This window comes from Cervus elaphus, chromosome 19, assembly GCF_910594005.1.
Source record: "Cervus elaphus chromosome 19, mCerEla1.1, whole genome shotgun sequence".
NCBI classification, from domain to species: Eukaryota; Metazoa; Chordata; class Mammalia; order Artiodactyla; family Cervidae; genus Cervus; species Cervus elaphus.
This window is the reverse complement of record NC_057833.1, coordinates 61,871,670-61,898,790: the sequence shown is the minus strand read 5'-3', so window position 1 is coordinate 61,898,790 and position 27,121 is coordinate 61,871,670. Positions and strand designations below refer to the sequence as shown.

At 40.5% G+C, this 27,121-nt stretch overlaps 2 protein-coding genes across 2 annotated transcripts in view; both read left to right on the top strand.

Moving 5' to 3' along the window:
• KCNH8 (potassium voltage-gated channel subfamily H member 8) overlaps positions 1-27,121 on the top strand; it is a 446,029-nt gene that overhangs the window by 394,104 nt on the left and 24,804 nt on the right. The window contains exons 12-15 of the mRNA XM_043875194.1: positions 1,180-1,218; positions 5,829-6,181; positions 8,613-8,719; positions 11,073-11,149. Coding sequence (XP_043731129.1) covers positions 1,180-1,218; positions 5,829-6,181; positions 8,613-8,719; positions 11,073-11,149 — 576 coding nt within the window. The remainder of the gene's footprint in view (positions 1-1,179; positions 1,219-5,828; positions 6,182-8,612; positions 8,720-11,072; positions 11,150-27,121) is intronic.
• LOC122675830 (protein LSM14 homolog A-like) lies at positions 12,268-18,420 on the top strand. The gene is given in 4 exon segments (XM_043874962.1): positions 12,268-12,405; positions 16,220-17,204; positions 17,207-17,548; positions 17,551-18,420. Coding segments are annotated over 4 exon segments (1,620 nt in total). The 3' UTR covers positions 17,706-18,420.

Sequence of the window (27,121 nt, the reverse complement as noted above, 5' to 3'; positions counted from 1 at the left end):
TTTACAATCAATTGGATCTTAAAACCAATTAAATTGAAAATTAGGATCTGTGATGAACTTAATCCTAGTCCACATGCTAAGTCACTTCAGTCGTGTCCGACCCTTTGCGGCCCTAGGAACTGTAGCCCACCAGGCTCCTCTGTCCATGGGACTCTCCAGGCAAGAATACTGGAGTGGGCTGTCATTTCCTTCTCCAATCCTAGACCACAGAGTACAATAAATGGAACATAAAGGAATCATTACAGCCACCTGTATTTAAGTAAGAAGGGCAAGCGAATAAAGAGATAGAAATGACATTAAATAAGAAACGGTTCCACGGATTTCTGTTTTCACAAGAGCCAGAGGGGAAAATCCTAGAAGATAAGATAATTTAGCAAAAGGGCAAGAAAGAGCAGTAAGAGAGATGGAAAACAAAAGGAGAGCAAATAAAGCACCCAGCTGGAAAATGTAGCCAATAAGTATATTGTTTTGACCACGGTTTCCTTAAGTTCAGTGTCCTACACCAGCCAGTCAATTTGCTGCTCCCTTTTCTGGATGCAGGAGATGCTCCCAGCATCTTTCAGGTGGTGTTTTCTCTCTGCTGGCCCACACAGGTGGGCCAGTCACCCCATCACCTCTGAACTTCCATCTCTTTCCCTGCTTCCTGTGTTTTATCCAGGCCCAAACCACCCATGTTACCATCCAGGGTTCTTGGCTTCCTTAATCAATAGAAATTGGTAAAAGGCCAGACAAGAAATTCACGCAAGTCTTTATTGGGGCCCCTGCTGCACGGAGAGAACCAAGAACAAACAACAGGTTCCCTTGCGTGCTCACTCCGCAAGGTGGGGGCCAGCTGGTCCTTGTATGGGGTACGGGTGGGCGTGTCCAGGGCCTGAGCCAGGGGGCAGCTTAGATGGCCTGCCCACCTGCAGGCGCAGGACCCTGCTTTCTCTCCTGGCTCCTCAGAAGCGGCAGTTGGGTTTTTTTTTGTCTTTTGTTTTGTTTTTCGGTCTTTTTTTATCTTGTTGTCCACAGTTAGCCCCAACTGCACATTCATTTTTAGTCCCTTGTAGTTTCTTCGTATTTTGTTGCTTGAGGAAGGTGTGTCCAGATGCAAACACAGCCGCAAAGCGTCCCGGGGCCCAGGCCCGTCTCCCTGGGTGTGAATGATTGTTACAACTTCTGTTTTTGTTCTTCCAGGTGATCTCAAGATTATCAAACAAATCGACAGTCTCACAGGTATGGCTTTTTGCCAAAGAGCAAAATATTTATCTAAACTTTGTGGGATTTCCAACAAATCTGTTTCCCTCTTGAAGATTTTATGTATTCACCTTTGACTTCCCCTAAAACACTTCCCAATGAGAGATGTGGTAATTGACTTTCCTGCGTTTGGGAACAGAAAGAAGGAAACTCATAAATCTTTTTAAGGACCTTACTGGTATGGTTAAAAAGTAGTTTGTCACCAAAACCTGCCCAAACTAACAAAGTCCTGAAGTGTTCATCTTAGTAGAATTGAGCTTGTAGGTCAGTCTCAACTTTTAAGAACCCTCCAATTTCATGGAAAACTTCCCTGCAAAACAGTGGCTTGTCAGACTTATAACCTAGACTTTTATTGCCAATCATCCTGTGATGATATAGGAACCCTATAAATGGCTCCTTTTCTTGTCTTGTTCTCTTCGTGAAGCAGAGCCCCCCCCAATTTTCACACACACACACACACACACAGACACTTGCATGCAGAGGCATACGAATAAATCCAGTTGCATAACACATTACAGAGATGTTGATACTTGACTGAAGATGGTTGGAAGTAGGGAGCAAACTGAACTACTCTTGAGAAGTGTTTTTAAAACTCTTAAAGCATCTCAGTGCTGTCAGCCACATTTCTCTCTGGCACTGATTGCCTTTCCTCTCCCTTCTCTGCAAAACCCCTCCTCAGGAACTAGTAGAACTGTCCTTACATGGAAACTCTTCTCAACAGGCATCCTTTCCTCACGACTGTACCTCTTTTCTGCCAGGCCTTTCCTGTATTCTCTTTCTCATGAGGAGAAATGTAACCTTCTTTTGGATTTTCCAATTTGAATTCTTCACCCCTCCACAGCACTCTGAAAATGAATATCCCTTCCAAGAATACACCACCCTTAACTTTCAAAATAAATTTCTGTATAATTAAGGCTGAAGCTCATTTGCAGTATCAAAGCCACTAGAATAACAGGGGTAATAAAATATTTATTTGTCTCTCATGGATTAGGTTAGAGGTGGGCAATATGACAGTGTCAATCGGGTCTAGAGATTTCCTTCTTGCTGCATGATCTTTTAACGCATGCCTTCCTTCTTCAAGATCTCCTCATTCTCTCAGATGGCTGCTGGAGATCCATTCATTTCATCAGTGTTCCAGACTAGAAGCTAAATAAATATAAAAGAGCAGGATAGAAGCTCCCCGTCTTCTAGGAGCCTTCCTTAAATGTCCTTATAACTGGTCGACTTATACACTATCATCCCAGAATTTGGCCTCGTGCCTAAACTATGTGGCAAGGGAATGTGGAAAACGTGATCTTTGGGCAAGGTGCATTGCTAAGAGTTCTTTAAGAAATAAGGGGAGATTATGTAAAATATCCCAATACTATCTGTAGGACCTGCCCTAATGTAAATATTTTTTCCATTTTCTTCATGATCATCCTCATCATCACAAGAGCAAGCATTTAATTAAGCACATTCACTGGAGAAGGAAGTGGCAACCCACTCCAGTACTCTTGCCTGGAAAATCCCATGGACAGAGGAGCCTGGTGGGCTATAGCCCATGGGGTCGCAGAGTCGGACACAACTCAGCGACTGAACACAGCACAGCAAAATGCATATCACTAAGGGTTTAACTTCCATTAACTAATATCTAGTTTTTCCTCACACTATTGCTGATTTACAGATGAGGAAACCAAGACTTTAAATAGTCACATTACTTGATCAAGGTTAGCTAGAAAGTAGGACTTTTAGGACCATGTGACCAAAAATGCATGCATTCAACCACTACACTTTATTCTGCTTTCATTTTAGTCAAGACAAGTTTGACTGACTCATTTGTGAGTTTGAAATGACTACCCCAGCAAAATATCATGAGCTCACTTCGAGATTCCTTTGACTGTGGGAATTGCCCCTTGGGAGCTTTCGTGAGAAAGATGAGAGGGAAATGAAGAGACAGGTCAAAGAGAAGGGAAAGAAAGATCTGTGATTAAACTTTGTGGCCGTGTACACACAGGTGAACCCAGCGGCACGAGGGAGGAGGGTGTTTCTATACGGATGGCCCAAGAAAGTAACTGGTACTCATCCTGCACAGAGACTGTATGTGGGGCTGATGCTTAATAATTTAATACATTTGGGTGCCGTCTGCAATGATGGTCCAGTAATTAATTCTTGGTATAAATCGCGTTGGCTGCCCGGATCACAAGATGTAGTATCTAAGCAACTGGTCCAGTGCGCCAAATCTCCATGATGAAATGGAAGTATGAAAATTAAATGAACTTGTAGAAGTACACGCATCTTATAGGTTACTAGTCAGAAGATTCTCTTAGAGCCAAGGGAGCCTCTTTGAAACAAAGACATGATTAAATTGCCAGTGCAAATGTAAATAGAAGTCCAATCAGAGAATGTACTCACTGATCTTAATTTCTTTGATAAGTTTGCTCTGTCCTGTCTTTAGCTGGATGAGCTCACTTTTCTTTTCCATAATACTAGTGTGCAAATGTTCCTCTGCAATTCCACATGGGTCCACCTTTTGTTTAAAGCACAGAATTTGAAATGCTGTGGGGAAAAAAAACAAAGGCAAAACCATGACTATTGAATAAAGGGGCTTCCCTCATAGCTCAGATGCTAAAGAATCTGCCTGCAATGCAGTAGACTTGGATTTGATCCCTGGGTCAGGAAGATCCCTTGGAGAAGAAAATGGCAACCCACACCAGTATTCTCGCCTGGAGAATTCCAAGGACAGAGGAGCCTGGCGGGCTACAGTCCATGGGGTCTCAAAGAGTTGCTAAGCAACTGAGCTGCTCAAGACTGAGCAGCTAAGCACATTAAACAAAGAACTAATGGCATTACATTTAAATATTAATTTAAATATTTGCATCTAGTTGGAAAGTGAGTCTTTCCCTTTCTTCAAGAAATTTTAACCCATAAAATTAAAATACACAAAAAATCTTCCTAAGTGAACTGATCGTTTCACTTATAAAAGCTATGGCCTCCACTGAATGGGCCCGTCAATCACTATAGATCCAAATTCATTTGGGATTTTCCAAGGAAAAAAGACTGGAGTGGTTTGCCATTTCCTTCTCCAGGGGGTCTTCCCAATCCAGGGATCGAAAGTGGGTCATCTCCTGCATTGTAGGCAGACTCTTTACCAGCTGAGCCATCAGGGAAGCCCATATATACATACATACATATACATATATATTTGATTATAGCTCTTATAGTAAAATTCACATACCAATGACCCAAGTGTTTATTAAGATGAAGTAATAACCATGACAGCTCATGACATTTGAATAGTGCGCTTAGATGTTTACTGTTTATTTTATTTTTATTAGAAATTGTTGATAAGAAAGTATAAAAGATACTGAGGCACAGGACAATGAACGGACCTTTTGGAGTAGGGAAGCCATGTCTGGGGCAGAAGAAACGCAGACTCTTTCAGCAAATCTGCTGAGGGCCACCAGCTTAGCCTTTGCAGCCTGGCCTGCCTGCCCCTTCATCACCTCCTCTGTCCTTGCCCACGATCTCCTTAGCTTCTTCTAAGCCTGTGAGGCTGAATGGTCCCAGGCAAGGACGCTACATAGGGTTTGGCAAGACCAGCTCCTTCCTTTCCCAAGACCCTTTTACAAGAAGCAGATCACAGTGTTTGCTGTATTTCCCACCACCTGACTTGTGGGAACCAGGAGAAACGAGGAAACTTCTCATCTTCTTCCATCTATGATACAAAATAGGAAAAAGCTTTCTTCTCCATGATAATATAATTTTGCTGGTTGATCGCCACATGAAGTTCCACTGAGGACCCTGTAGCTTTAAAATATCAAGGCCCAATTATGCTAAGTGAAATCAGTCAGACAGAAGCACAGACAAAAACTATGAGATCATTTACACGTTGAAGTATCTAAAAAATACAACAGGCTAATGGCTATAAGCCAGAAGAAGCAGACTGGCAGCCACAGAAAACAAACTGCTGGTTACCAGAGCCGGGGGCGAGGGCAAACTTCAGGGTGGGGGGGTTGGGGTGCAGACTACTGCGTATAAAATAAGCTACAGAGTATATTGCACAACATGAGAAATGTAGCCAATACTTTATAGTAACTGTAAGTGGAGTATAGCTTATAAAAAGTGTGAATCACATTGTATGTCTGTGAATTACATGATACAGTTTTATATAATATCAACCATAATTCAATAAAATAAAATGATAAGGATACATGAAATTAGTTAGTTAATTAAACTATCAAGGCCCAAGACTTCTCAGTAAAATTGAAAATGTCTTATTCCTAAAAGCGTGCCATCATATACTATTATAAATGACAGGCTGATGAAAAGCCTGATGCAAACCTAGTAAAACGCACCTTTCGCATAGCTCCCACTAAGAAGGTTTAAAAGACCAAACAAACAATGCCCAGGAAAGCAGAGAGAACAAACCTAGCAGAGATCAGAAACTGGGAGGCTTTCCACACCTGAGTAAGCAAAAGCCGAGTCTGTGAAGTCTTCCGTTTTGAAGTCTCTTGGGGAGCTGACTGCTCAGATGGGAGTTACTGGTGAATGGTACGTGCCTCTGAAAAGCTCTTCACGTCTGTACTCATCTGTGTCGCCCTCTGGTTCAGTCGGAGCCCAAGGGAAATGGCAGCATCAAGAAGAGACTGCCGTCCATCGTGGAAGACGAGGAGGAGGAGGACTTGGGGGAGGAGACAGCCTCCCTGTCCCCCGTCTACACCAGGGGACCCGCCTCTTCTCGCAGCAAGCGGCCTGGAGGCGGTAAGAGCTACCTCGGCTTAAGCTTGAAGCAGCTGGCCTCGGGAACTGTGCCATTTCATTCACCTATCAGAGTCTCCAGTTCAAACTCCCCCAAAACCAAACAGGAGACGGATGCCCCAAACCACGGCAAAAGAAAAGAGAAGAACTTGAAATTGCAGCTTTCAACTTTGAATAGTACTGGACCCCCAGACCTCAGTCCAAGGTAAGAGCTTACCTCATAGAATCCTTTCCTGGTGGAGATGGCTGCCTTTGCCCCTCACTGGCATCTGGCTAGAAAATTACTCAGCCTTCTGGACCTTTCTACCATGAAAGTTCCGAGTCTGGAGGCTTCAGCGTTCCTAAATTTTTCTGTGCAATTTTTGACTCTATAGTGAAGTGTGGGCAGAATGAGAATAAATCATGTTAGTCATATTCTCAAAAGGGTCCATTAAATGTTCCCAATTCCTTCTCTTCTCCATTTATTCATTTGGCTCTACCTACTTTTACATAGGAGCGGGTTGCCATTAACTCCTCCAGGGGATCTTCCCAATGCAGGGACTGAACCCACGTCTCCTGTGACTTCTGCATTGGCAGGTGGATTGAGCCAGTGTGCCAATGAGCCACCTGGAGAGCCCAACTGTGTACACGCTTTTATAGATTTATATTTCTACATTGTAATTTTATAATTTATAAATTTCTAATAAAAATGAAAGAGAGGAAATGAAGTTTATATCGTTATTCCTTGATATCTGAAACTTTACCAAAAGTTTCACAGGGCAATCAGTGGAAATGATAGAGAAAATTAAGTGCTGGTCTTCATTTCCCATAGTATTTGCTTCATTATTGTGGATAACTGAAGCTTGATTATACTTCCAGCCTCTTCAGTAGGTAATATGGGATGGTTCTATTTTTAATTTAAAACATTCACTTTAGGATCCACTAAAGATGATTGAGACAGTAAAAATTCCTGACTCAGAAAATGTGAAAGGAGTAGACTATGGGGCAAAGCAGCTAATTAAAAAATAGACATAAGAAAAAAACATATTGAATGATTTCTATTCCCATATACTCAGCTGGGTAATTTTGCATTTACTGTTATGGTTAGTCTTTTCAGGAATCTTATAAAGTAGTTCATAGTACCTTGGCTATAAACTTATAAGAAGTGTATTTTGAAGGTTAAATAGTTTGTCTAAAATTTCAGAAATTTGAGTTCTGAAATATAGATTCAAAGTCTGTTTTTCTGTTTATAAGGCAAGAGATCTTTTTGGTATACTATATATTGGTTACTCACTTGAAGAATACAATTTATCCATTTAGAGAAAATAGTAAGGAAAAAATAAGCAAAGCAGGCTTAGTGAAAAGTACATGGATATTAAATGTTCAGGAATTCAGTTGGAGATGGTAATTTGAAAACTCAGCTTAACTGTTCTTCCTAAATTTTCTCTAAAATGAAAAAATAATAAATTTTAAATAGGGGGGAAATGTATCAGAGCTGGAAAATAAAGGTTCATGTACAACTGATTCTACACTTATGAAAAAAAATGTTTTATTTTATATACAGAAAGATTTTGAGAACATGGCAAAATGTTAACGGTAATTGTGCATGACAGATGATTTTTCTTTTGAGATTTTGATTGCATGTTTACATTTTCTACAATTAATTAATCTTTTTTAAAAAATTATGAGTGGGTTAGGTATTCACCAAGGAAAGAAGATTAGCTAGAGTCCTAGTAGTCATTTAAGTAGAATTCTTCAACTGTCACTTCAGAGTTTCAAGTCTAGAGTAAAGTTATCATTTGGTTAAAACTCTTTAATTCTGGGTAGAACAGTAAATTAATATAAATTTAGATAAGAGGACCGGAGAAGGCAATGGCTCCCCAGTCCAGTACTCTTGCCTGGAAAATCCCATGGACGGAGAAGCCTGATGGGCTGCAGTCCATGGGGTCGCTAAGAGTCAGACACGACTGAGCGACTTCACTTTCACTTTTCACTTTCATGCATTGGAGAAGGAAATGGCAACCCATTCCAGTGTTCTTGCCTGAAGAATCCCAGGGACGGGGGAGCCTAGTGGGCTGCCGTCTATGGGGTCGCACAGAGCCAGACACGATTGAAGTGACTTAGCAGCAGCAGCAGCAGATAAGAGGACTTCTGTAGCTAAGGTTTTGAATCTGAGAATAAATAAGAATCTAAAATCTATAGAATTGCTGTTCAATAGAAATATAACACGAGATAAAATTGTGAGACACACAAGTATTTCTAATCATTCCAGTAGCCACATCTTTGAAAAGGAAACACACACGTGCACACTTGTGAGATTATTTAATAGTGATTCAATGATATGTTTTATTTGATTTGAGATGCCTCAAATATTAGCATTTCAGATGTAAACAGTATAAAAAATTACTAGTTAAATAACGTAATGTTTTTACTAAAATCTTCAAAACCCAGTCTGCGTTTTATACTTACAGCACATCTCATTTTCACATTGCAGGCGCTCAGTGGCTGTATAAGGCTAATGGCTACCACGTTGGATAGCACACCTCTAGAGTGTCTAGAATTTAGAAATTTAACACAAGATTTTTTAACTTTTCTAGAAGTAACTGTGACCCATGAACATAAATGCACAACTAGCCAATCCTCATTATCTTAAACAGGATTGTTGATGGAATTGAAGATGGAAACAGCAGTGAAGAAAGCCAGACTTTTGACTTTGGCTCTGAGCGAATCAGACCGGAACCCAGAATTTCTCCTCCTCTTGGAGGTAAGCTCTATATTTAGTCTTTTCTCAAAGGGTGATAGTCTTTGTAATTTGTAATATTTGGCTCTTCACATCAGGTGGCCAAAGTATTGGAGCTTCAGCATCAGTCCTTCCAGTGAATGTTCAGGGCTGATTTCCTTTAGGATGGACTGGTTGGATCTCCTTGCAGTCCAAGGTTCTCCAGAGTCTTTTCCAGCACCACGACTTGAAAGCATAAGTTCTTTGGCTCTCCTCTGTGGTCCGACTCTCCTGAACATAGGCAACCCCAACAGTCACGAGATGTAAGGCTGAGAGTCCCCTGCCCACTCCCTCCTCCACTTCCCACCTGGCTCTGATGTCCTTGTGTCAGGATCTCCTGCTAATGAGCGAGTCCTTCCATGGCCAAAGCCAAGCCCAAGAAAGACTTCTGAGTGGACAGTCCTGGGGGGGATGTGTCTCCATTTGGTAGAATGCCAGTCTTCTATTTCAGTCAGCACCTCTTCCAGGCACTCATCATCTCCTGGGGAGACAGGTGGATGAGACCCCCTGGTAGGACGACAGTCGGGTAGGGAAGGTGAGGAGAGAAATGCAGATGGCAGTCAGCAGTTCTTATGCATTCATGTAATGGACTTTCATGTGCTGATACCACTCTGCTTGGAGCAAGAGGCACAGAAATATAGTTCTGGTCAAACAGGTGTGAGTCTTTGCTGTGGAAGCTGGTGGTGGTCCCACCTGGGAGTTCTCCTTGTTGGGTCATAGGACGTCACCATGGCTGCCCACCTGATATTCCTGGTCCCGCCACCTTCCACCCTCCTCCTCCCCCTTTCCCAGCGTTCACACTGACACTCACTCATCCGTTCAAGCAACAAGCATGCTTGACTCTGCCTCCTATGTGTCTCTCATTTCTGTCTGAGACTTTCTGTCCTTTCTGCCACTACCCTTTCCCGGCCTCATTCATCTCTTGCCTGCTTTGCTGCCAAAGTCTCTTTTCCGCTTTCACTCTGTTCTCCAAAAAGAGTGGACAATTTTTTAAAAATATAAATGTATTCTTATTATCTTGTTCCTATGCTTAAAATCCTGAGATGGACTCCCATTGCCTTTAGTATGAAATTCAAACCTATTGCATAATTGCTTTTTGAATGTTTCTTTTTTCTGCTAGATTCAAAGTTCCAGGAGGGTCAATATAGTTTCTTTATTTCTGTCTCCTTGAAAGGGGAGCTTCCCTGATAGCTCAGCTGGTAAAGAATCTGCCTGCAATGCAGGAGACCCAGGTTCAATTCCTGGGTTGGGAAGATTCCCTGGAGAAGCGATAGGCTACTCACTCCAGTATTCTTGGGCTTCCCTTGTGGCTCAGCTGGTAAAGAATCCGCCTGCAATGCAGGAGATCTGAGTTCGATCTCTGGGTTGAGAAGATCCCTGGAGAAAGGAGAGGATACCCACTCCAGTATTCTGGCCTAGAGAATTCCATACACTGTATAGTCCATGGGGTCGCAAAGAGTCAGACATGACTGAGCGACTTTCACTTCACTTCACCTCTAAAGGAGATCTAGCCTACTGTAAGTGATCTTGCATTATTCATTGAATGAATAGATTAACTTTGCAAAATACCTCTGTAAAAGGAGCTTTTACTACTCTGCCACTTCAGATTGTTTTGAACAACTTTTTTTTCCTCCCACAAATAAATTCTCTGTGCTTAATTGACCAGAATTAGGATATTAAGATAGTCATATCATGATATTTATACTGACAGATAGTACAGGTATAGATGTCTCTATATATCAAATCCTTTCCACTCTAGCTAGCAATGACTCATCTGTGCTTCTGCTCCTAACAGATATGAATAGCTTTGTAAAAGTACTGTAGAGAAAAGGTGGAGATGAGAGATCCAGGAAATGGGAGAAATTACCTTTTAGTGCAACAGAAGAGACAGAAATCTGCAGTTGAGAGGAGCACCTTTAATAGAGGTGGGAAGAAAATGCTCTCATGGACCCAGGAATCAAAATTTGGAAAGGAAAGAGAGGAGGAAAATTACGCTCCTTTTCCATGGCTTGGAGGACGCTGGCTGCGATATATTTTTTGGCAAACAGTCAAAGAAGAGAACGAGAGCCCTTTGGGCCACATGGTAGTGATAGTGTTGAGGAGACAGGGCAGTTGGCCGTGGACACACCCAGTAAGTGTGGTCACAGTCCCCGCCATGCTGCGGGCCCAGTTCCAAAGAGTCCATCCGGTGCCATCCAGAGGCACACCGGGGAGCCAGAACTGGTGGTGTATGCGTCTCAGGAAAGGTAGCTTGGGCTTCCTTCCCTGCTCCAGTCGCCCCAGTCCTCAGACATGAGGTGTATTCCTAAGGGCTCATTCTGTGTGTGTCACTTTCCAGACCCAGAGATTGGAGCTGCTGTCCTCTTCATCAAGGCGGAGGAGACGAAGCAGCAAATAAACAGGCTCAACAGTGAGGTATGGAACTTTGTCTTTCTCTGCTCAGGCTGGGGTGGTAAGGGGCTAGAGCGCCCAGGCACCCGCAGAAGCAGTGTGATAGAGTCAAGGCAAATATGCGCTCTGGTGGCTAGCGACAAATGTGGATGAATTTCCACTCAACCTGATGTGAGTATCATCATAACTTAACTTAACATAACATAACATAACTTAACATAACTTCTCTCAAGCTCTGCCTTGCCATGTGTAACAAGGAGATAGCAGTTATACCTACCTTATGGCCCATCTGTGAAGTTAAATGGGATCATCTAGCTAAATCATTTAACATATAGGAAGCATTAAGTGCTAATTTCTCTAATTAATGTCATAAATGTATTGATATTTGGTTTCATTAGTGCTACTTTTATATACTTTGATTTTTAATGAGCTAAAGCAAGATCATTCATCCAGAGATGAATCAGAAGTAATGAATCAGAGTGATCCAATGGCCTGAAGCTGTTCTTTTCTTTAGCCTACATTTGCTGTATAACTGAGCACGTTAGCTCTCTGGATCTTACCATCTCTTTGTATAAAATAAGGTAATTTTAAAAACAATTTTATTGAGGTATATTGTACATCTCATAAAAGGCACTCATGTGAAATGAGTACAATTTAATAATTTTTAGTAGCTTTATTGAGTGGTTCAACCATGCTCATGTGAGTTTTAGAATATTTTTATCACCCTAACAAGATCTCCCACACCGATTCATGATTAATTCCTGTTCCCATATCCAGTCCTGGGCAACCACTTGTCTACTTTCTGTTTCTATAAGTTTGTCTTTTCTGGATATTTCATACAAAAAGAGAAGGTAATTTCTGAATCACTCTCTTCATTTGGGCGCCCCAATATAATTAATTTTTTAAAAAAAGATTTTGAGGCAATGATTTGCATGCAAATACTTTCTCTGGGAGGTCATCTGGGAAGCAAGAGGAAGGAGTAGAAGAATAAGACAGGGAAGAAAGGAAGGCAAGTGAATCAGGGGGTGTGAATGAAATGATTAACTCTGTAGGCAGTTGGGGCTCCATTCTGCTGGGGTGGGGGGCACTGGGAGCTTATGTAGGGCACCTCGGAATTGTTCTTCCATGAGACAAGAGAAAAGATGGCTTCTGAGGGATTACCTGCAGGCTTAGCTGCAGGAGAGACTAGAAAGATCCTTCAAATAGGAAAACTGGAAGACCCAACTGTTTGTGACAACCTTCAGGGTACACCTAGGTCAAGTGCCATTGAGCAGGCACAGGTAGGTAATAGGGCTGAAGTGGTAGATTCTCTGATGAGATCTTGGCAGAAAATGTAGCCAGCTGATGATGTGGATGAATTCTGAGAAAAATGAAATTCATATAAACATAACTGGTTTCCAATTTTCCATAACGACGGAGAACTGGGCATCTTGTCATGACGTGCAGAGGTTTCTGTTGCCCTCTGCTCCATCAGCTCAGGGAAGATTCGTGTCTTACTGCCCTCTGTCCTGCATCTGTGCTCTCTGGAGCTGAGATTGTTGCCAACAAGAAGGAAGAGGCCAAAGCGCAGACTCACAAGTTAGGAACAGAAACACTCGCTGGCTTGGAACTCCTTTAGCTGTAAGGACTTGTCCGTATGTGGGATCACCCCAAAAGTCTCTTTTTGAAAATACACCAAAAGAATAAGACAAAACAAACTGAACACTCCGTTGGAGACCTGGACATCAACTTTGTGTGTGTGTGTTTGGTTTAAGAACACTTTATTGTTGTGGAGTTTTTTTGATTGGTGGGATTTTTTTGTTTGTTTGTTTGGACATCAACTTTTTGTGAAACAGTTTCCTTTAAAATATTGTCATCAGATAAAATCACCCATCTGAATTATTTTCTCTCACATTTGAGGAGATTATCTAGTGGCTGTAAGAATGGATTGACCAATATCTTAGCTCAGCTAGAGAAGTTAGTGACTAGTTCGGGGAAAAAATGTGTATCTTCACCTTTTGGAATGTTGATGATTTTTCCAAGTTATAGCTGAAAATCCTTACACTATATGCCTTTCCTTTCAGAATGTGAGTCAATGATAAATGCATTAAAACATATGACCACTTGGAAAACAAAATATTTCCCCTGTGTGATTCTACATTCATGACTGCTTTTCTAGTGAAATGACATAAATCTTGTTATCTTGTCATATATTGAAGTAAAAAGGTAAAAAGGGCAAGATAAGTGTCAGTGGTCTGATTATTCCTTCCCTAAAGAATTAGTTTTTCCTTAGTTGAAAATATCTGATTTCTTCATAGTTGAAGCGTAAGTAAAAGAAAAAAAAAAAGATCTTACTTTTCACACATAATTTGTACATAGTCTTGACCTTTAGGTAGTACATTAAAACTCACTAAGACAGATAGGATTAAAATACGAACTGACTTCAAACTGTAAAATTACCCCCTTCTAACCACCTACTTGTCTTTTCCCCATAGTTTCTACAAAGTAATGTTTATATAGCCAAAAAAAAAAAATTCTGTCTTTCAAAGGCCAAGACCAATTTTTCCATTTCACCTACTTCTTGCTACTCACATATGTGATCATGTGATTGCTCTGTTCTTTCTTTATTCTATTCTTTTGGTTAGGAGTAAGCAGGAAAAGAATTAATAATAAATGGTAGGAGGCACTGCATGACAATAACTCTGCAACCCAAAGGGGACCCCCTTAATCTAGGTGAGGCATATTTGACACTGCGTAACCCAGAGGGCATTGTGCAATCCCTATTCTGATATTTGCTCAAACATTTCAGATATAAAGAAATTGTTCATTGATGTGTAGAGTTCATAATCAGCTGACTAAATACACTACTAAAATAAGGAAAGGAAAACTGTTGGTAATAACCTACATTCACAGAACCGTTTAGAGAGCTTAGGAGATGTAGGACAGCTGCTGCTGTTTGAATGCTTTTGAAAACATTGCCATTGCTTTGCAGCAGTGAAATGGTGACATGCTAAGAAAATTGTTTAAAAATAACAACAAAACATCGTGGCGGGTGGCAAGGGCCGTGCCAGTCGAATGCTCCACTTCTGAAAAGGTTTGTAGGCAAGGATCAGAGGGCTTCCTCATCTCTGAAATCTGGGTGACCCAGAAAGACTCCACGGCCAGGCCTACCAAGAGAAGCTGCATGCCCCACCCCAGCAGAGGTAACGCATCAAACACAACAGAGAGAAAGGGGGAAAGTTTGGAGTGAGGACAATACCTAGATCCCTATTCATGGACTAGCTCTGTGACTTCAGCAACGTGTTCACCTTCCCTACATTCAGATCTGTCGTCTATTAAATATTAATAATACAATCTGTCAGAGAGGAGTGTTGTAAGGACTTCAGACTCTATGCAAAGCACCGAACACGGTGTCTTCCTTTACTAAGTGGGCAAGTGATCATTCCTTCCTCATGCAAGGTCATGCTTCTCGTCAACAAATGTGACTCAAGTTAGACCTCCGCGCTACCCAACAGTGCCGCATGCAGAGTGATAGCAGAATCCGTCAGTGCTGATGGAATCAAATGAAATGAATTAAGGGAAACATACTTGATTATGAAAATTACTGCTTTCACCTGGGATTTCCTTTTGCTATGAAGATGTTCACTGTCAAATTAGTATAGAAAGTGATAGGGCAAAAAATTTTTATGTCTCAATGCATCTTACTTTAGCTAAACAGTTTGAGGTAATGGTGTCACTGATTTACTGTAAGGAACACTTACTCTGTAACACTTACAGATTGAAGGGCAAAGAGAGCCAGTATGCCAGTTAATAATGCTTGACCGTTACTTGACATTACACCAAACATATAAACAGCAAAATGATGGTAAAACTAGGCAGAAAACAACCTGCCGAACTTAACAGAAAATGACTGCAGTCAAATCTTCATTTGCAAAGTGAGAAAATGTGGTGACCTGTTAAATCATCCTTAGCAGAGTGCAGCTTGGCTAGAATGCTCTACTTGCCACTTTTAGCATTTTTCTTGTAGGTACATAAAGGAGTCAGTTAATACTGGGCCATTTTAAGGCAACTTGAGCGTTAACTAAATTAAGAAGAATGAAATATATACATGCCTAAACAAAAGAAACTTTATTTTGGGGGGGCTCCAAAATCACTGCAGATGGTGACTGCAGCCATGAAATTAAAAAACACTTGCTCCTTGGAAGAAAAGCTATGATCAACCTAGACAGCATAGAAAAAAGCAGAGACATTACTTTGCCAACAAAGGTCTGTCTAGTCAAGGCTATGGTTTTTCCAGTAGTCATGTATGGATGTGAGAGTTGGACTATAAAGAAAGCTGAGCGCCGAAGAATTGATGCTCTTGAACTGTGGTGTTGGAAAAGACTCTTGAGAGTCCCTTGGACTGCAAGGAATCCAACCAGTCCATCCTAAAGGAAATCAATCCTGAATATTCATTGGAAGGACTGATGTTGGAGCTGAAACTCCAATACTTTGGCCACCTGATGCGAAGAGCTGACTCATTTGAAAAGACCCTGAAGCTGGGGAAGATTGAAGGCAGGAGGAGAAAGGGACGACAGAGGATGAGATGGCTGAGTGGCATCACCGAGTCAATGGACATGAGTTTGGGTAAACTCTGGGAGTTCATGATGGACAGGGAGGCCTGGCGTGCTGCAGTTCATGGAGTCGCAAAGAGTCGGACACGACTGAGCGACTGAACTGAAACAAGAAAAAGTGAGCTTTGTAGAAACAACAATTTATATTGACATTTTTGAGACAAGTCTGGCTTCTCATACTTTTTCTTAACTCCAAGTTTGAAACAACTTGATTGAGAGATGATTAACATGTCGTAGAATTCATCCACTTAAAGTTACAACCTAAGACGTCCCTGGTGGTCCATGCTTCCACTTCAGGGGGCAAAGGTTCTGTCCCTGGTTGGGGAACTGAGATCCTGCATGCTGTGCAGTGTGGCCTAAATTAATTAACTAATTAAAGTGTAAAACGCAAGGCCTGGCCGCTGCCGCCGCCGCCGCCGCGCCGCGGCTTGAGGGCCGGAGGCTGGGGGAGGGTAGCGGAGCCGGCGCCGCCGCCATGTTGGGTCTGAGGCGGCTGCTGTAGGCGCCGACGGAGCAAGTGGGCGAGCGGGGCGGCCACAGCGGCGTGGGATCTGCCTCTCTGCGAGCGGCCGGGAGCGGCGGCGGCGGCGGCGGCGCCATTAGCAGGGGCACCCCTTACATCCGCAGCAAGATCAGCCTTATCTCCAAGGCGGAGATCCGCTATGAGGGCATCCTCTACACTATCAACACCGAGAACTCTACCGTAGCTCTCGCCAAAGTTCGGTCCTTTGGTACAGAAGACAGACCAACAGATCGTCCAATACCACCTCGAGATGAAGTCTTTGAATACATAATATTCCGTGGGAGTGATATTAAAGACCTTACTGTTTGTGAGCCACCAAAATCACAGTGTTCTTTGCCTCAGGACCCAGCTATTGTTCAGTCTTCACTAGGTTCATCTACTTCTTCATTCCAGCCAGTGGGCTCCTATGGACCTTTTGGCAGGATGCCAACGTACAGTCAGTTCAGTCCAAGTGCGTTAGTTGGGCAGCAGTTTGGGGCTGTTGGTGTTGCCGGAAGCTCCTTGACATCCTTTGGAACAGAAGCATCAAGCAGCAGTGTCCTCTCCCAAAGTAGTGCGGTTGGTTCTGCCTTTACACAGAATACAAGAGCTCTAAAAACACAGCTCTCTCAAGGTCGTTCAAGCCCTCAGTTAGACCCTTTGAGAAAAAGCCCAACCATGGAACAAGCAGTACAGACCGCCTCGGCCCACTTACCTGCTCCAGCACCTGTTGGGAGAAGGAGCCCTCTATCAACCAGGCCTTTACCATCTACCAGCCAAAAACTAATAGAGAATCAAGAGCACAGGCGAGTTGAAGTACATAAAGTCTCAAGACCAGAAAATGAGCAACTCAGAAATGATAGGAAGAGACAAATAGTTCCAGGTGCTCCTTCAGCTCCAAGGAGAGGGCGTGGGGGTCATCGAGGTGGCAGAGGAAGATTTGGTATTCGACGAGATGGTCCAATGAAATTTGAGAAAGACTTTGACTTGAAAGTGCAAATGCACAATTTAACAAGGAGGAAATCGACAGAGAGTTTCATAATAAACTTAAATTGAAAGAAGATAAACTTGAGAAACAGGAGAAGCCTGTCAATGGTGAAGATAAAGGAGACTCAGGAGTTGATACCCAAAACAGTGAAGGAAATGCAGACGAAGAAGATCCACTTGGACCTAAATGCTATTATGATAAAACTAAATCCTTCTTTGATAATATTTCTTGTGATGATAATAGAGAACGGAGACCAACCTGGGCTGAAGAGAGAAGATTAAATGCAGAAACATTTGGAATCCCACTTCGTCCAAACCGTGGCCATGGAGGGTACAGAGGCAGAGGGGTCTTGGTTTCCGTGGTGGCCGAGGACATGGTAGTGGCCGAGGTGGTACCTTCACCACTCCTCGAGGATTTCGTGGTGGATTCAGAGGAGGTCGTGGGGGCAGGGAGTTTGCAGATTTTGAGTATAGGAAAGACAACAAAGTTGCTGCATAGTCTACAAACAAGTCTTTAAAAATAGATGGATTTCTAGTTCTTCATGGTCCTGAGAATTGGTTTCAGTCTTTGAGAAGAATGAAGAAGTGAATTTGCTGTATATTTGTCACCAGCACTGGGTTTTTGTTTGTTTTTCTGTTTAATTTCAGAGATACAATGCAGTTACTTTTGGGGGTGGGGGGGAAGGCTCATCTTAAAAAATGAGCATTAATTATATTTGGAATAGCAGAAGGTTAAGTAATTTCTTATGTATAGTTAAACTAAAGCAGTACTCCAGTGAAACTTATAAGTATTTTCTCATCACTGAAAGGATTTTTCTTATCACTAAATTGTATTTGGCAATTCCTACAAGTTGCCTGCAGATAGGGCCGTGATACTGTGTTTTGAGCCACAGAAGGGTGTGTGTGTGTGTATGTCTGTTTGTCTGTCTATATCTTTTCTTTCCTTTTTTCTTTTTTTTTCTTTCTTTTTTTTTTGAAATCCTGTAATATCCCTTTTGAGGTAGCTTATTTCGTCAATTAATTAGGGTGCTGGATGGTAGAGAATTTTATCAGTCAACTATGTATACACAGTAAATACTGTTTCTTAGGCAAAGGTAACTTTTTTATATAGTTGTAAAATTCCATTATATCCCATTGCCAAAGAAACATTAAGAACTTTGTATAGCTGTATAAAAAGCAACTAATTTTTTAAAGAATAAACATTTTAAAGTCAGCAAAAAAATAAATAAATAAAACGCAAGGCCTTTTAGTATATTCCTGGACTCGTGCATGCATCACCATAATAAATTTTTGCACATTTCGTTACCCCACAAAGAAAGCTTGCCCACACAGCCAACACCAGTGGCTCCTCACCCCTCAGCCCCATGCAACCACTGATCCACACTCTGTGCCTACACACTCACCTACTCTGGACATTTCAGATAAGTGGAATCGTACAATATGGCCCCTTGTGACTGGCTCTTTTCATTGAGCATGTTTTTGCTATTTTCATCTCGCATTGTGGCATGCCAGTACTTTATTCCTTTTTATTGCCAAATAATAGGTTTCATTATATAGATATTCCACATTTTATTTATTCATTCATCACTAGATAGGCATTTGTGGTGTGCCCACTCTTTGGCAATAAGCATAATGCTGCTATGAACATTCATAAAACACTCAGAAAAAGTTTCGTGTGGACTTGAAAAGAAAAGCATGTGCGAAAGGATTTATTTCTCTCTGTCCGCCCTGAGTGATTTCAGCCAGGTACAGATGGCCATCACAGTGTGCTGGGTAGTCCTTTGAATATGCTATTCTATTTTTTATTTTTAATTGGAGGATAGTTGCTTTACAATGCTGCGTTGGCTTCTGCTGTACAACATGAGTCAGCCATAAGGCATCCCCTGCCCCCGGGGCCTCCCTGCCATGCCCCATCTCCCCCATCCCGGTCATCACAGAGCACCCTGGGGAGCTCCCTGGGCTCAGAGCAGCTTCCCACTAGCGTCTGTTCCCCACGTGATCGTGTGTGGATGTCAGCGCTCCTCTCTGAGTTCATCCCCCTCCTCCCCTGCTGTGTCCACGAGCCCATTCTTCACGTCTGCGCCTCTGTGCCTGTCATGCAAATAGGTTCCTCAGTGCTGCTTTCCTAGATTCCGTATGTATGCGTTAACAGACGACAGTTTTCTCTCTCTGACTTTGTATGCACGTGTTTTAATTTCTCTTGGATAAGGAAGAATTGCTGGTAACTCTGTGTAACATTTGAGCAACTGCCAGACTTCCCTAGAGCAGCAGACACACTATACATTTAGCAGCATATGTAGATTCCAAGCTCTCCAGTTGCTCACAACAATTTTTATTTATCTGGTTTTCTTTTATTATGACCATTCTTGTGTGTGTGAGGTGGTATCTCCTGTGGTTTTCAATTGCGTTTCCCTGAGAGCTAATAATGTTAAGCATATTTTCATGTGCTTCCTGGCCATTTGCATGGATTTGGAGACTGTCAACTTATATCCTCTACCCATTTTAAAACTAGTTTGTCTATTTATTATTGAGTTGGGAATGTTCTTTATATATTCTAGATAACAAGTTATGACGTACGGTTTTCTTCTCCCATTCTTTAAGTTGTCCTTTCGTTTTCTTAACGTTTTCTACAAAGCACAAAGTATTAATTTTGGTGATATCCATTTTATCTGGATTTTTTTTATTTTGTTCTTTGTGATTTTGAGGTAACGTCTAAGAAACCATTGCCTATTCCAGGGTCATGAAGATTTATTCCTCTGTTTTCTTCTAAGCGTTTTATAGTGTGAGCTCTTACATTTAGGTCTTTGATCTGTTTTGAGTTAATTTTTGTATATGGTTTTGTGTGTGTGTGTGTTAAGTCACTTCAGTCGTGTCTGACTCTTTCTGATCCCATGGACTGTAGCTCGCCAGGCTCCTCTGTCCATGGGATTCTCCAGGCAAGAATACTGGACTGGGTTGCCATTTCTTTCTCCATGTGGTTGATGAATAGGCTGAATTTTATTTAATTTTTTGTGTGTGGATGCCCAGCTGTCACGTCACCATTTGTTAAAAAAACACTGTTTTGCCCCCCATTGAATCATCTTAGCACACCTATGAGACACTTGCCATTGATATTAGGGTTTATTTCTGGACTCTCAATTCTATTCTATTGATCTATATGTCTATATATATCTTTTTAAATTTCTTTCAACAGTATTTTAATCTTTCAACAGTAGTTCTTAGTGTACAAATATCCTTGGTTAAATGTATTCCTAAGAATTCTGTTATTTTTGATGCTATTGTTAATAAAAATGTTTTCTGAACTTATTTTGGGGTTGCTCACTCATAGTGCACAGAAATACACCTGATTTTTCCATGCTCATCTTGTATCCTCCAACTTTACCAAGCTTTTTAAATAGTTCTAATAATTTATGGGTGAATTTTTTAGAAAACTTTTATATAATATCATGCCTTCTAGAAATAGAGATGCTTTTATTTCTTCCTTCCCACTTTAAATACCTTATATTAACTTTTCTTCCCTAATTGCCTTGCCTAGAACTCCCAGTGCAACACTGAATAGAAATGGAAAGAAATATCCCTGTCTTGTGCCTTCTCTTGGGAAGGAACTCTTTCAGTCTGTCACCGTTGAATATGACGTTAATTGTTGGTTTTTCATAAGTTCCCTTTTTCATGTTGAGGAAGTACCTTTGTGTTCCTCATTTGTTGAGTGTCTTTATTGCACTGTTAAATCTTGTCAAATGCTTTTTCTTGCACCTATTGGATGATAATGTGTTAGCTTGGTTTTGTTCTTTCTTCTACTGAGATGATGTATTACATTAATTAATGGTTTGAGGATGCTACACTAACCTTGCATTCCTAAAATAAATCCCTCTAGCCATGGTGTAGAATCCCTTTTATATATTTCTGGATTCCATTTGCCTGTATTTTGCTGAGAATTTTTGCCATCTACACTCATAAATTATTTGTCTGCAGTTTTCTTTTTTCTGTGATATCTTTGTCTGGTTTTTCTGTCAGAGTCATATTGGTCTCATAGAACAGGTTGGGAAATATTCCCACATCTTCTATGTGTTTGGAGTTCGTGAAGAATTTCTATTAATCTTAAAGATTTGGTATAATTCACCGGTGAAGCCATCTGATCCTGCACTCTTCTTTGTGGAGTGTTCTGATTAATAATTTAATCACTTCACTTCTATCTCCATTTAGATATTCTATTTCTTCTTGAGTTAGTTTCGCTAGTTTGTGTCCTAAAATTTGTTTAATTCACCTAAGTTATCTAATTTGTTGGCCTATGATGGTCAAAGTAGCTCCTTATGATTCTTTTCATTTCTGTAATGTTGGTGGTAGTGTCTCCTCTTTCATTCCTGATTTTAGTAATTTCAGTCATCTCCTTTTTTATCTAGATGAGGCTCTGTCAATTTTGTTGATTTTTTAAAAAAAAAACTTTTGCTTTTGATCATTTTTCTTCATTTCTGTTCTCTATTTTTATTGTTTTCTGCTCTCATCCTTGTTATTTCCTTCTTTCTGCTTTCTTTGAATTTAGTTTGTTCTTTTTCCAGGGCCTTACTATGGAAGTTGATGTTAGATCTTTCTTATTTTTTGATAGGCATTACTATAAATTTGTCCCTAAGCACTGCTTAACTATACCCCATAAACTTTAGTATGTTCTCATTTTCATTTATGTCAAATTATTTTTAAATTTCTCCTGTGATTTATTTTTTGATCCATTTGTTCTTTAGTAATGTGTGATTTAATGTCCATGTGCTTGAGAATTCTCTACTTTTCTTTATTAGTAATTTCTTATTTCATTCTAACTGGAAAAGACATTTTCTATTATTTTAATCCTATTAAGTTTATTTAGGTTTCTTTAATGACATAGCACATGGTCTTACCTGGAGAATATTCTGTTTGTGCTTGAGAAGACTGTGTATTATACTGTTGTTGGGTGAATATTCTATAGATATTAGGTCTATGACTATAGGTCTGTTATGTTCAAGCTTTCCATTTCTTTATTGATCTGCTTAATTGTTCTATTTATTATTAAAAGTTAGATACTGTAATCTGTAACTATTATTACTGATTATCTATTTCTTCTTCAATTCTGATTTTTTTGCTTCATGTGTTTAATGCTCTGTTATTAGAAATATATATACATAATTTTTATAATTTCCTATAAAGTTGACCACGTGTCTTACAAAACACTTCTTATCTCTAATAAAAAAGATTTTTAATCTGTTTTATCTGACATTAATACAGCTTTTCCAGCTTTCTTGTGGTTGTTGTTTGTATGATATTTTCCTCATCCATCTACTTTCAACCTACTTATATCTTTGAATCTAATGTGTGTCTTCTATTGACAGCTAACAAATGAATCATGATTTTTATTCAGTCTATAAATATTTACATTTTGATTAGATGGCTTAATTCGTTCATATTTAATATTATTTGTATAGTTTGATTTGGTCTTCCGAGGTGGCTCAGTGGTAAAATATCCACTTGCCAATGCAGGTAGACCCAAGAGATGCAGGTTAGATCCCTGAGTCAGGAAAGATCCCCTGGCGTAGGAAATGGCAACCCACTTTAGTACTGCTGCCTGTAAAGCTCCAGAACCACCTGGCGAACTACAGTGCGTGGAGAGAGTGAGCACAAATATAGTTTGATTTACCTCTTTTTTTTTTACTTTTTATTTTCTATTTATCTCCTGTCTACTTGTTTTCACTTACTAACTGTGGCCTTCTTATGTTATGAAATATTTGTTTTAAAAATATGTTCAAAACACTTATCATGGTTGCTAATAAAATAGAATTATGTAGAGCAAGGAGTGGAGGTTCCTCCCTTGCTTTATATATTCCAAAAGCATATATAATACTTGAACATTTTTGTTCTTTTTCAGATGATTTAAAATAAAACTTAGAGAACAATTCCTCCTTGGTTAAGTACATCTGGTATATTTTACTTAAAATTAACTCATATTCTTAGAGATGCATGCTAGTCATTAGCATACTAAGACTCTGAATTCTTGCAGTAAAGAAACTACATTATCATTAGTTTATCTTTAGCTGTATTGATGAAGTTCATTTGCTTATGGATGACTTTAACAACAAAATAACTATTAACATTTTGTCGCCCATTAGTATAGCTTGGAATAGAATGGAAAGCGCTGGACTGAAAAAGAAGCCTCATTAAGATGTTATCCAAAATTCTTATCTACCATTTTTAGCTTATGCTATTCTGAGTTTGGTTTTGCCCCAATTTATGTACCAAGACTTATTCCTGTTCTTATTTCAGGTCTCTTTGTGATGCTCCCAAAACATTCTTGATTTTTGCTTTTGTACCTGCTTGAAGTTCAAGTAAAGTCTTTACCACTTGATTCCTGTGATGGTTTGTACCTTTCATTTGTTGTTGCTATTGTTCAATTATTAAGTCATGTCTGGCTCTGCATCACCATGGACTGTAGCACACCAGGGACCTCTGTCCTCCACTATCTCTCGGACTTTGCTCAAATTCATGTCCTTTGAGTCAATGATGCTGTTTAACCATCTCATCTTCTGTTGCCCTTCTCATTTTGCCTTCAGTCTTTCTCAGCATCAGAGTCTTTTCCAATGAGTTGGTTCTTAGCATCAGTTGGCTGAAGTATTGGAGCTTCAGCATCTGTACTTCCAATGAATATTCAGGGTTGATTTTCTTTAGGATTGATTGGTTCAATCTTCTTGCAGTCCAAGGAACTCTCAAGAGTCTTTTCCAGCACGACAGTTTGAAAGCATCAATTATTTGGTGCTTATTCTTTTTTGTGGTCCAACTCTCACATCCGCACATGACTATTGGAAAAGCCATAGTTTTCACTATATGCACCTTTTTCAACAAAGTGATGCCTTTGCTTTTTAATAAGCTGTCTAGGTTTGTCATAACTTTTCTTCCAAGAAGCAAGTGTCTTTTAATTTCATGGCTGCAGTGATTTTGGAGCCCAAAAAAGTAAAACCTGCCACTGTTTCCATTTTTCCCCATCTATTTGCCATGAAGAGATTGATGGGACCAGATACCATGATCTTAGCTTTTTTGAATGTTGAATTTTAAGCCAACTTTTTCACTCTCCTCTTTCACCCTCATCAAGAGGCTCTTTAGTTTCACTTTGCTTTCCGCCATTATAGTGGTGTCATCTGCATATCTGAGGTTATTGATATTTCTCTCGGCAATCTTGATTCCAGCTCGTGATTTATCCAGTCTGACATTTCACATGATGTACTCTGCATAGAAGTTAAATAAGCAGGGTGACAATAAACAGTTTTTTCGTACTCCCTGTCCAATTTTGAACCAATCAGTTATTCCATGTCCAATTCTAACTGTTGCTTCTTGACCTGTGTATAGGTTTCTCAGGAGATAGACAAGGTGGTCTGGTACTTCCATTACTTTAACAATTTTCCATAATTTGTTGTGATCCACACAGTGAAAGACTTTAGCATGGTCGATGAAGCAGAAGTAGATGTTTTTATGGAACTCCCTTTCTTTCTCCCTGATCCAATGTATGTTGGCAATTTTGATCTCTGGTTCCTCTGCCTCTTCAATCAGGCTTGTACATCTGGATGTTCTTGTGTTCACACACTGCTGAAGCATAACTTGAAGGATTTTGAGCATAACCTTGCTAGCATTTGAAATGAGCACAAATACACAGTAATTGAAATGCTCTTTGCCATTGTCCTTCTTTGGGATTGAAGTGAAAACTGACCTTGTATAGTCCTTGTTTGGGATTGGAATGAAAACTGACATTTTCCAGTCTTATGGCCACTGCTGAGTTTTCAGAATTTGTTGACATATTGAGTGCAGTATTTTACAGCATCATCTTTTGGGATATGAAATAGCTCAGCTGGAATTCTGTCACCTCTACTAGCTTTGTTTGTAGTGATGCCTCCTAAGCCCCACTTGACTTCCCACTCCAGGGTGTCCGGCTGTAAGCGAGTGATCACACCACCGTGGTTATCCCAGTCATTAAGGCCTTTTTCTACAGTTCTGTGTATTCTTGCCACCTCTTCCTAAATCTCTTCTGCTTCTGTTAGGTCCATACTGTTTCTGTCCTTTATTGTGCTCATCTTTGCATGAAATATTCCCTTGATACCCCCCAGTTTTCTTGAAGAGATCTCTAGCCTCTCCTGTTCTATTGTTTTCCTCTATTTCTTGGCATTGTTCATTGAAGAAGGCCTTCTTACTCTCCTTGCCTTTCTCTGGGACTCTGCCTTCAGTTGGGCATATCTTTCCCTTTCTCCCATATCTTTCACTTCTCTTCTTTCCTCCACTATTTGTAAAGCCTCCTCCAACAACCACTTTGCCCTCTTGCATTTCTTTTCCTTTGGGATGGTTTTGCTCACTGCCTCCTGTACAATGTTATGAACCCCTGTCCATAGTTCTTCAGGCACTCTATCAAATCTAATCCTTTGAATCTATTCATCACCTCCACTGCATAGCCATAAAGGATTTGATTTAGATCATACCTGAATGGCTTAGTGCTTTTCCCTACTTTTTCAATTCAAGGTAAATTTTGCAATAAGGAACTCATGATCTAACACACAGTTAGCTCTGTGTGTGTGCTAAGTCACTTCAGTCATGTCTGATTCTGTGCGACCCTGTGGACTGTAGTCCACCAGGCTCCTTTGTGCATAGGATTCTCCAAGAAAGAGTGGAGTGAGTTGCCATGACATCCTCCAGGGGGTCTTCCTGACCCAGCAACTGAACCTGAGTGTCTCGCGTCTCCTGCATTGGCAGGCAGCTTCTTTACCACTAGTGCCAGCTGGGAAGCTCAGTTAGCTTGTTTTTGCTGACTGTATAGAGCTTCTGCATCTTCCGGTGCAAAGAACATAATCAATCTGATGTCGATATTGACCATCTGGTGATGTCCATGTGTAGAGTTGTCTCTTGGCTTTTGTTGAAAAATGAAAAGTATGTACTATGATCAGCTGTTCTCTTGTCTAAACTCTGTTAGCTTTTGTCTGCTTCATTTTGTACTCCAAGACCAAACTTGCCTGTTGTTCTGGGTATCTCTTGACTATCTACTCTTGCATTCCAATCCTCTATGATGAAAAGAACGTCTATTTTTGGTGGTAGTTCTAGAAGGTGGCATAGGTCTTCAGAGAACCAGTCACCTTCAGCTTCTTCAGCATTAATGGTTGGGGCACAGACTTGGATTACTGTGATGTTGAGTGGTTTGCATTGTAAATAAACCTAGATCATTCTGGCATTTTTGAGATTGCACCCAAGTTTTTGGGTGCAATTTCAGGCCCTTTTGTTAACTATGAGGGCTACTCAGTTTCTTCTAAGGAATTCTTGCCCACAGTAGTACATATAGTGGTCATCTGAATTAAATTTGTCCATTCCCATCCATTTTATTAATAGTTCACTGATTCCTAAGATGTTGATGTTCACTCTTTTTTTTTTTCTTAAAGTGGATGCAGTTCCCCTTTTTTTTTTTTTTTAATTTTTTATTAGTTGGAAGCTAATTACTTCACAACATTTCAGTGGGTTTGATGTTCACTCTTGCCATCTCCTGTTTGACCCCTTCCCATTTACCTTGATTCATGGACCTAACATTCCAGGTTCTTATGCAATATTGTTCTTTATAACATCAGACTTTGCTTTCACTACCAGATAACATCCACAGCTAAGCGTCATCTCCACCTTGGCCCAGCCATTTTCTTTTTTTCTGGAGCTGTTAGTAATTGCCACCAGCTCTTCCCCAGTAGCATCTTCCAACCTGGAAGACTCGTCTTCCAGTGTCATGTCTTTTTGTCTTTTCATGCTGTCCATGGGGTTTTCCAGATAAGGATACTGGAGTGATTTGCCATTTCCTTCTCCAGTGGACCACGTTTTGTCAGAACTCTCTACTCTGATCCATTCACCTTTGGTGGCCCTGCACTGCATGGCTTATAACTT